This window comes from Chelonoidis abingdonii, chromosome 3, assembly GCF_003597395.2.
Source record: "Chelonoidis abingdonii isolate Lonesome George chromosome 3, CheloAbing_2.0, whole genome shotgun sequence".
Classification (NCBI taxonomy): Eukaryota; Metazoa; Chordata; order Testudines; family Testudinidae; genus Chelonoidis; species Chelonoidis abingdonii.
This window is the reverse complement of record NC_133771.1, coordinates 211,760,761-211,771,719: the sequence shown is the minus strand read 5'-3', so window position 1 is coordinate 211,771,719 and position 10,959 is coordinate 211,760,761. Positions and strand designations below refer to the sequence as shown.

Below are 10,959 nucleotides of genomic sequence, written 5' to 3'. Positions count from 1 at the left end.
GCCTCGCCGGCTACATTGCCCTTCCCCAACATGGCGGCACCATTGCCTGGATCCTGTCGCCATCTCGGCTAAGGGCACCCGCGCCTCGTTACGAGATTCCGCCCGCATCCAATATGGCGGGCAGGCGGAGTGAGGCTCCCGGTAGTGGGCGGGCCCTTGCGGGGTTAGCGCTGACTCGCCCTTCCAGTGGGCGCTGGCGGATAGGGGTGGAGCAGGGGATGGGCAGCTGGGAGTCCTGGTGATGGGGGCACCCCCCCCCCAGCCAGCTGTCTCTGCCCTGGGCATGGGTGTGGCTCACCAAGGCACCTCGCCCTTCGCCCCCCTGAGGTGGAGCCCACACGGCAATCGTGCTCACCTTCCCACCCCACAGTGCCACTTCCGAGGGGGCTCCCGTCCTGGCACAAACTGTCACCCCACTACGGTGACCAGATAGCAAATGTGAAAAATGACGGGGGGGAGGGGAGGATGTGGTAATAGAAGCCTATACAAGAAAAAGACCCAAAATTGGGACTGTCCCTATAAAATCAGGACATCTGGTCACCCTACCCCAGACTCTATATCATTAGGCTAACCCAGGAGTGCTCCCACAGCAGTGCTTTGAAGTGCGAGTGTGGTCTCGGCGCCAGCACCACTCTACCTCCCTGAGGGGATTAGCTTACAGCAAAGCTCCCAGCACTGGGGCGCTGTTTACACTGGTGCTTTACAGCGGTGTAACTTGCTGCGCTCGGGGTGTTTTTTCACACAACTGAGCAAAAAAGTTGTGGCGCTGTAAAGTGCCAGTGTAGCCATAGCCTAACACATTCAATTCAACGCAGTGCTCTCATCAAAGAACTCAGAATTACCCTACAACTTGCAACCTTAACTTTGACATTCCAACCTATCATCTAAAGACAATTATAACATTAAGACAATCTTTGCACCTTTCACATACAGCAGACAGAGAACCCAAAGGCTGATTACATTCTCAAATTTTCTTACCTTATCAAAAATACAAGCCTGTACTATATATTTAAACTATATCTTTCAAAAATTATATGAGCTATCCAATACATACTGCTAAACAAAACCATACACAACCATTATTGAAATGTATGCATACACATTTAGGTATATTGATAATATTATCCACTGAAAAAAATAATAGTATTTTGCATTGCATTAGTGTCTGTGGACCAGGACGAGCCCCATTGTGTTAGGCCCTGTACAAACATCCAACAAAAAGATGGAAATAAAATTAACAAGAAGAAGAAATCCGTGTAGCTTGAAAGGTTGTGTCTCTTGGCAACAGAAGTTGTTCCATAAAAGGTGTTACCTCCCCCACGTTGTCTCTCTCATATCCTGGGAGTTGGGACCAACGTGACCACAACACTGCAACCACTGCAAACAAAATTGCCAAGTAGCAGGTAAGGCACTAGCTTCCATTGTGATTTGCAAGTCTTTGATGTGTTGCTTTTGTTTCCTGAACTTGTGCTTTGGGGCTTCTAAATTAGCTCGTCTCAGAGAGGAACAAATGACAGCAACGACCACACTGCGAATGATTTTTCTACCAAGAAAACTACAACTCCCAAGATGCCTCCTTTCTAGCTCCATTTCCCAGCATCCCCTCTTCTTGGCTTGAAACGGGGTTTCCGCTCCTCCTGCTGCGGGATGTTCCAGATGCGGCCGCAGCTGCGTCCCACTAGAGCTGTTATAGTGCCCGGGAACGGGTCAGGCGATGTAGAGAAATCCAACTGGTACAGATGGGTGTGGGAAGGACTGGAGGAGGTGAGACATGGTGATGACAAAAGGATTGATCTGTGTCCCCACCAGCGGTTTGGATCAGCCTCCCTGTCCAGCTGTGTGCCCCAATCTCTGCTTCCCTTTTGTAAAGTTTAGCACATAGGTTCCCTTTCTTTAAATCCACAGCTGGCAAGCAGGAGGGGGACTGGGGAAGGGTCTAGCTTTTCTTTGTGGACCACTTTAAAATTGCTGAGGGTCTTGGTGGACCACTTAATGATCTTTCCAAATGCTGTTTGTACCGTTAGCTACTATTGCCAAGTGTTTTGCGTAAAAGTGCTATATAAAAACAACTTAAATTTTTTGTTCTAGATATAAAAGCATACAACTCATATTTTAATATCAGTAGTCTTACCTTTCTAATGCGAGGGATGTGCCCTCTCTCCCCCGCCGCAGCAGCCCCCAAGCTGGGGCTGGGAAGGAGCGGGGTCTATCTCCAGCAGCCGCAGCAGCCCCCTAGCTAGGGCTGGGGAGGAGCGGGGTCTAGCTGCAGCCCTGGAGCTGGGGGAAATCAGTTCTTTCTCTGGCTGCTACAGCCTTGCATGTCCTAAATTCCCCCACCACACCCTCTTCTCATCCCACTGCCCCCTCCCTCCTACTCCCTATTCTCTGCCCCCAAGGCCACCACCTCACCTTACATGTGTATCTTCTCCAGGGTCCAGGCACCTAATTAGTGCAGCCACACCTGCATGGCTCCACTAATTAGGTGGGTGGCCCTTCATTCTCTCATGTGTGGCTGCCCAGGTGTGCTCCTTAGAGGGAACTATCCACGGACCACCTGAATGGTGCTCGCATACCACAGTTTGAGAACCTCCGGTCTAGGCAGAAAATCTGCATTGAAGCAGAGAGAGAGAGAGAGAGAGATCATATTGTTTTTCTTACTCTAACAAACTTCCTTGTTCAGCATTAGCAGTAAGCGACTTTTTCAGTGATTCTTGTCTTTGTCATATAACATCCCCCCCCAGGCTTGTTCAAAGCTCCCTTTTGGGGGAAGATCTAGCATGCTGATTTGAATTATGCCTGAAGGATGCAGAGTGTGATGTTTTATTGGTCCTCTAGGGACTCTCACCTGGTTCCCTGTAATTCCACTCGGGTATTTCTGTTATGAAGTTCAGTCACTTGACATCATATGGAGGAGAAAGTTAGCACAGAAATAAGGGATCGCTCTTAGCAAGATGCAAGCACAAGAGTGCAGTGATTGGTCACCCAAGGGAGAACCCCAAAAGGTATGTTTGAGAGAGATTGCTGGTCATTCAAATGAGGAATATTTGTGGAATCCTTAATCTCTCTCCACCCAGGATATAATAATTCACACTGTGAAGAGTGCTTTACATTTCTAAAGCACTAGGTAAATACTAGCTGCTCACTCTTCTCCATGTTCCCCAGGCATTTAACCTTTCAACCTGACACACTGTAGCAAGGCCCCTCTTTATAATCCCGAAGACCCATTGGAGGAAAGCGAGCAATGCAATAGTTGGCTAACTTTGTTTGCTAAGGGACTGTGCAACCTTTGACAGTGCAATCATTGGTCTTCTCCACACAGATACCTGGTTTCCAGTGTATACTTCGAAATATGCCTGACCCAAGTAAGTCTGTTTTTTCTTGTCGCCTGATTTTGCCTTATCCCGTGCTCAATATTTCCAGAAAGTGCAGGCTAATATTCATTATCTCAGTGGCTGTCTTCATGCTTGAGGAGTTGCTGCGCCCACAGCCCTCAAGGAGATCCATAGTGCATAGCCTGCTCAAATGCTTTAATGAGAAGAGGGCTTGGGATGCTCATCTGAATGCTACGTGCCTGGACAGTACATGCTTGACTAAGTCCTGCAAGCCCCAGAGATTCCACAGGGCCCTGAATGAGCTGGAGCAAACTGGGGAGCTCGATAGGGAAGTGTTCATGAAGGCTAATGTTCCAGAGTGCTATTTTTGCCAGTAGTTCTAGACTAGACAAATAGTTTGTCTCAGCCCAGTTTCCAGCAGACTGGTGTCCACAACGCCGCCGCCACCACCATCAGGACTGGTCTCTTTGTTGGCAATCTCAGCCAAGAGGCCAAAGACTGAGCCGTGGAGGTTAAACCACACACTGACCCTTACACCTGGCAGCTCCATATGGAAGCACTTTGGTGGGATAGCGTGGTTGGAATTTGCACAGCTGCGGTGTACACTTGACACATACTGGAGATAAACAGAGGCCTTTGGTCTCCAGGGCTGCTAACCTAACCCTTTTCAAAAGCACTAAATACACCGAGAATTAAATAGAGAGACAATCCCTGAAAGAGACACACACAGAGCATGCTAGCCGAGGTGGAGAGGAGGGGAAGAGCTCATTCTTTGCCAGATAAGGAAACACAAAACATTTCTGTAAAAATCAGTTACAGCTCGAGAGAGTATCTGGCTGCCGTTCATGGAATCAGAACTCCGTTGCGATGAGCAGACTATCATTATTGGACATAGTTCTGGTGCTGCTGCTGCCATGAGGTACAGTACAGGGGACATTGCACAGAGCTTCATGTTTCACACTGTAATGTGAACAGGCCCATTTAAGCTAATGATCCCAGTTCTGCTTGACTTGAGATCAATGGCAAAACTAGCCCCCGGTATCAGTGTGAGTATAGAACCATGAGTAAGGGATTCAGGATTGGCTCTGTATTGCACCTCTTATCTGCCATTGAAGAACTGGACATGTAACAATGGGGACAGAATGTCACGCTAAAACACCCCCAGCTAAATCAAATGTAATAGTTTGGGTGCTCTGGCATTACATGATCCATCTGAAAATCATTGGGTGTCTTGCCTGTAGCTGTAACCTGTCCAAATCTTTTACATGAACATCATCCCAGCTTTGCTGAAAGAACATTGTAAAGCCCTGCCATCAGATTCAATCAGTTACTGTCTTGGCTTCTGCTGTTCCCTGCTTCTCATTCTCCTTTAAATGTAAAAACAATCTGGATTTTTTTCATGTTCTTAACTGATAGATTAGAAGGTAAAAACCATCTCCCAAAGGTGTTTGTGAGCACTTGGCAAACTGCTTAAAATGACAGGAACTGTGTATTGTGTACCAGAATGATGTACAGCCTGCTTAGTCACTGGCTCCTTTTTTCCCCTCAGGTATGCAGAAACTCACAAGGTGTATGCAATCATTTTAGTGTCTGCTTATGTTTCTGACTTGGGAGATGAGAATGAAAGAGAGAGCGGTAAGTTGATCTCATTTGATCTATGCATGGCCTTCTCTTGAACCAGTTAAATTACTGGCATGACATTCAATAATCATTTGAAAGGAGAGTCCTGTCCTTTCAAACACATCTGCTGCCAAACCTGAGACTGCGTGCTTGACACTGCAAAGTCAGAAATCTTTTAAATCCGTGATTGCTCCCAGTTTGCATCTGGTCCCAAGAAGAAATTTGTTTGCATTGGAAATTTACAAGGAAGTAAATAGGACACTGAAGATGCTACAGAGAGATTACACTCTGTTCCATAATGATTGTTTTTGTGCCCTTCAGGATACTTTAACCGACCTTGGCAATGGGAGAAGATCAAGGCTAATTGTCATCGCATTGTGCAGTTTGCTTCCACAGATGATCCTTTTCTTCCCTGGAGCGAGCAGCAGGCAGTGGCCAATGAGCTCAACACAGAGCTATACAAGTTCACAGACAGGGGCCACTTTCAGAGCAGTGAATTCAATGAGCTAATAAGTGTGATCCAGGGAATACTCAACAGTGCTGCTTAAAGCAGGGCATTTTGTATTTCCTTACCTTGGGGGCGGGAGCTGCAGGCTGTATTTCCGACTGAGCAATTTGACAGCAAAGATCTAGAGCAGTGGCTTTCAAACATTTTTTCTGGGGACCCAGCTGAAGAAAATTGTTGATGCCTGCAACCCAACAGGGCTAGGGGTGAGGTATTTGGGAGGGGCAGAGGGTTGGGGGTGCAGGGGTGAGGGCTGTGGGATGTGGGTGGGAATGAGTTCAGGGTGTGGGAGGGGGCTCTGGGCTGAGGCAGGAGGTTGGGGTGTAGGAGGAGGTCAGGGCTCTGGACTGGGGGTGCAGGCTCTGGGGTGGGGCCAGGGATGAGGGGTTTGGGGTGTAGGAAGGGGTTCTGGGCTGGGGCAGGGATTGGGGCACAGACTTACCTGAGGCAGCTCCTGGTCAGCGGCGCAGCTGGGGTGCAAAGGCAGGCTTCCCGCCTGTCCTGGCACCATGGACCACGCTGTGCCCCAGAAGCAGCCAGCAGCAGGTCCAGCTCCTAGGCAGAGGTGCGCAAGTGGCTTTGCGTGACTGTTGTCTGCAGGCACTGCCCCCACTCCCCAGTTCTCATTGTCTGGTACCCAGCCAATGGGCATGCAGAGCTGGTGCTCAGGCAGGGGCAGTGCGCAGAGCTCTGTGGTCCCTGTCTTGAAGCTGGACCCACTGCTGGCTGCTTCCGGGGCACAGTGTGGTGTCAAAACAGGTAGGCACTAGCCTGCTTAGCTGGGCAGCGCCACCAATGGGACTTTTAACCAGAGCGACCCATGGCCTGACATGCCATGACTCAAAGTTTGAAAAACGCTGATCTAGAGCACGATTAAGACCATGTACCACATGAGCAAAGCTTGAATCATCAGCTTGCCTGTTCTCTGGCAGCAGGCTCAGCCCCTACACTGCCTGGGAATTAAGAAAGAATTGACTGTTCATGTAAAGGTTACAGATGGATGGAATGTGTACAGGAATTCAGTGGGAAGAAAATTAAATCGGAAAGAGAACAGCTAATCCAAGGGCTGGATGGGCACTGTCTGGGAAGTCCTCACTCTGCTTTAAGGACCAGAGCCAATAGCCATTGCAGTCAATGAGTGTCTTTCCATTAACGCCATGGGGCTTTGGGTCAGGACCTCCTGTAGTGTAGTGACCATACTTCCATGTGTTCTCTTTCCTAGTTCACTTTTGCTATGCAGCTTATATTGATTAGATTCATGTTTTCAAGGGTGGTGATAATTTTTGATACTTTGCAAAGGCTCTGACTTTTTTAATCTCACAATAATATGGCTTTTGTTAGACAAAATACGTATCGTTTCTTTTAAGGAGTTTAGGCTGTTACATGGGGCTATTCCACTACCTGTGGCTCAAGGCATGGTTATAGAGCCACAGATTTTAAGGTCAGAAGGGACCTCTGGTGGAACCCAAGCCAAAGAACCTCATCCCCTCACCCCCTCTGCTGGTGTGCTGTAAAGGGACATCTTCTGCAGTATTGCTGTCAGGCTGTTCTTTAACATTGTTTCCAATAAAATATGGACAGGTTGGTGTCATAAACAGATAGCTAAGGGTTAATGTCTCTTTCACCTGTAAAGGGTTAACAAACAACACCTGACCAGAGGACCAATCAGGAGACAGGATACTTTCAAATCTGGTGGGTGGAGGGAAGCTTGGGTGTGTGTTCTTTTTGTTTGTGTGGGTTGTTCTCTCTGGGGGTCTCAGAGGGACCAGACGTAAGCAGATTCCTCCAATCTTTCTAAAACAATCTCTTCTGTTCTAATTCTAGCAAGTATCAAGGATAAAAAGGCGGCTTTAGTCTTTTTTAATTGTTTTCTTTATTTGCAAATGTGTATTGCCTGAAAGTAATTTAAATTGTATTTTCTGCTGGAGGCTTTTTCTCCATTTTTTTCTATAAGCTGAAAGACCCTGTAATATTCCATCTTGAATTTACAGTGATTATCTTTATTCTTCTCTCTTTTATTAAAAGCTTTTCTTTTAAAATACCTAATTGATTGTTACCGCCTTGTTAATGCTAAGGTATTGAGTCTGTACTCACCAAGGGACTTGGTGGGAGAGAGAGAGAGGAGGGAAAGGTAAATTTCCTCTTTGGTTTAGATTCACAGGAGCTTGAATCTGTATTTTCTGGGTGAGGGGAAGAGGGGAGGGGTGGAGGTGAGATCCCTCTGTTTTAAGATTCAAGGAGTTTGAATCACTGTCTATGCTCTCCAGGATAACCCAGGGAGGGAAAGCCTGGAGGGGGGAGAAGGGGGAGGAGAAACCTGATTTCTCTGTGTTGTGATTCAAGGAGTTTGAAGCACGGTAATCTCCTGGTGTACCCAGGGCGGGAAAGATCTGGGAGGAAGAAAGGAGGGGGAAGGGAAATGTTTATTCCCCTTTGTTGTGAGACTCAAGGAATTTGGGTCTTGGGGTCCCCAGGGAAGGTTTTTGGGGGGACCAAAGTGCCCCAAAACACTATATATTTTTGGGTGGCGGCAGCTTAATCAAATCTAAGCTGGTAATTAAGCTTAGAGAAATTCATGCTGGTACCCCAATTTGTGTGGACTCTAAGGTTCAGATTGGGGAAAGATACCATGACCGTTGGTCTGAAAATTGGCAATGTAACTAAGCAGCTGCCACTCCATTAAAGTCAATGAAGTTACACCACTCACAAAGAGCTATTACTCCAGACCAGATGCAACTAATGCTGGTAATTAAAACTGTAGCATAGGCATGGAGATTTTGGGGGAAAATCACAGGCTGGGCAAGAAAAAAGGTGGGGGATAAAAACCTAAGATATTGCTTTGTACTTAAAATAGTCTCCTTTTCTATTTGTTATGTCAACAATAAAAGATCCCTCTTGCATTGGAGAAGTACATTCCTCTGCTGGTGTGCTGGGAAGATCAGGTAGAGTTGGAAGGGCATTCTTTCTGGTTACCCTTTACTACTCTTCTGGCTTCACAACATGAATTGGGATGTGGGTTTCGGGTGGTGTTGCCAGGGAGGCAGTTTGTCTTGCTGCATAGGGGACAATGGAAGCTTTTATTAAACGCTTTAAAAGAAAAACATACGTTAAACATTTTACATAAAAATGATCAAATGAATCTGTGTATCACTGTGTGTAATTTCCTCTTTGGTGTGTGTGTGTACGTACATGCCTGCCTGCATGCAGGCCCAAGCATCCTCTAAACTTTTTCAAAGAGAATAACTCTTGCTTGACAGTTTCTCAGAGGCTGTCAATTGTCCTTGGTGAGGAAGTATCATTTTGAGGTATTAGCTCTCAGGCCCTGATGTTCATAGAATATCAGGGTTAGAAGGGCCCTCAGGAGGTCATCTAGTCCAACCCCCTGCTCAAAGCAGGACCAATCCCCAGACAGATTTTTGCTCCAGAACCCTAAATGCCCCCCTTAAGGATTGAACTCACAACTCTGGGTTTAGCAGGCCAATCTGCAAACCATTGAACTATTCCTCCTCCCTAAAATAATGTCAAGGAGGGTACTGAAGAGCTGCCTCTTGAAGTTCTTGGGGGGATACCACAGGAGGACTTAAACCCTGGACCCTCAGATTAAAATGATGCTCTACCATCTGAGCTAGCCAGGTTCACAAAGTTTCATGCTGTCTCCTCTCAAACCAGGATAAACACACAGTTACAGAGAGCTTAAGCTTTTGGGGTGTGTCTGCACTGCAATAAAAGACCCCTGGCACAGCTGCAGCTGGTCCTGGTCAGCTGACTTAGGATTTGTGGGGCTCAGGCTGCAGGACTAAAAGTTGCTTGGTAGACTTTGGGCTCAGGCTTTGTGACCACCCCGCTCACAGGGTCCCTGAGCTCACGTACAGTGCCTAGCACAACTATGGGGTCCTGGTGTGCAGTACATAGAATTAACAGGGGAGGGATAAAAAGTGCAGTAAATGCTGCTTTGTCTCCTGCCTGGGTGGCAGTTCAGTTGTTGGAAAGCCAAAAACAAAGTACGTGGCCCAAGACTCTGCCAGATACCCCAAGATCTGGCTTTACTCCTCTGCTCTGAGAAATGCTTGGCTGAGCTACATTTAATTTCCTCTGGCCAATCAGGGGGAGACAAATCTTTTTCACTGAGATTGGACCGCCCAGGACAACTTTTTGCTTGGAGAACTGACCCCAAAACCTTGCAAGGTTAGAGCTCTGCTGGCCAAAAGACAAGATGGAGGAAGAAGGAACGAGACAGAGGGTGCAATTTGTCATGCTGGGAGGAGATGACAAGAACCTTTGTACAGGGCATCACCATGGCGCTGGTGATGGCATTGGCCTGCCTTTCCTTGTCTGAGCCCATCATATCCATTTCAGGGTCAGCAAGAGAGGCTACAGGTAAAGCCCCAGGTCCCAGCATGGGTGGCCGTAGTGATAACCACAGTGAAGACATGCCCAGAAGGGTTAGGAAGCTGGACTCATCTAAATGACCCAATCAAAGCACATTCCCTTGTCTTGCAATGATTTGCCTGTTAGCACGCTTGGGTAGCCTTATGAGCTGCCTGAGCCCCGTAGTCAGTGGGTCTTTTAGTTCAAACTCCCTTTGCATCACATTGTCTCTTTGTCTCCCTTCTGGGCGTCCTTTCAACGAGGATTTTAACATCTCAGCTATCCAGCTTGTCACAGTGACTTGCTTGCTGCTTTTCACCCACTTTGAGATTTCAGCTCAGGGGAGGGCTCAGCACAACAGGGTTTTATTGATCTCCTGTCACCCATTGAGGCACCTTTCCGTCATTCTACTGTGTGTGTGCCTTGTGTCAAGCAGAAACAAGGCTGTGTGTCTGTAGTGGGAACGAGCCCTCTGCAGAAGCACTGTTCATTAGACAGAGCGCCGTCTCACTGTCCTAATGGAGACTCCCAGTGCAGACTCCACCAGGTCAGTAATTTGATTTGCAGATTGGTCCAGCACATCACAGTAACTTCAACATCCTGGCCTTATGCAGGCTCTGGCCTAAGGCAGCCTGAATTGCCAGGGAACAACTTCTTCAAATGAGGATATGGCTTTTCTCTGAAGAGCTTCCTGTCTTGCTTGTGCTGCAGAAGGCACGGCTGTGCCAAACCTCTGCTCCCCCTGGTAATGAAATGGATGGAAATAGACCTTGCTGTAGAAAAGGGAGGGGAGGTTTTTTTTTAAAAAAAAATCATCATTTTGAAGGCTACAGCTTCAGTAAAATTAATAATCTTCTTAAGACTGGACTCTGAAGACTCACCCTATTCTCCAAAGGGAAGACACTGGATACAAATGCAGGACTACCCAGAGTAGGCAGCAGATGGTGCTGTAGGAGCAGCAGATAAACCTAACTACCCATTGACTATTTCCAGTCAAATGTAAGTGAATGAAAAATGCCAGTGAGTCACAGGGAAAGTGGTTTCTCTATCAAATATCCTGGTATATCATTACTGATACAGTCTGTAACCTTTGGACTTTTCTATGGAAGGGTGGCTCTGGTAGGCGCTGTTAAA

At 47.2% G+C, this 10,959-nt stretch overlaps 1 protein-coding gene across 2 annotated transcripts; it reads left to right on the top strand.

Moving 5' to 3' along the window:
• The first annotated feature begins 1,617 nt into the window (after nt 1-1,617).
• Nucleotides 1,618-8,596, top strand: RBBP9 (RB binding protein 9, serine hydrolase). Of its 2 annotated transcripts, none has more exons than XM_032795886.2 (5): nt 1,618-1,764; nt 3,320-3,362; nt 4,146-4,251; nt 4,882-4,967; nt 5,274-8,596. In XM_032795886.2, the coding sequence occupies exons 1-5, from the start codon at nt 1,648-1,650 to the stop codon at nt 5,498-5,500; spliced, it is 579 nt and encodes a 192-aa protein (XP_032651777.1). In that variant the 5' UTR covers nt 1,618-1,647; the 3' UTR covers nt 5,501-8,596. The 2 variants fall into 2 exon arrangements, with proteins under 2 accessions (XP_032651777.1, XP_032651778.1); XM_032795887.2 differs by lacking the exon at nt 1,618-1,764 and adding an exon at nt 2,874-3,002.
• The last annotated feature ends 2,363 nt before the right edge of the window (nt 8,597-10,959 follow it).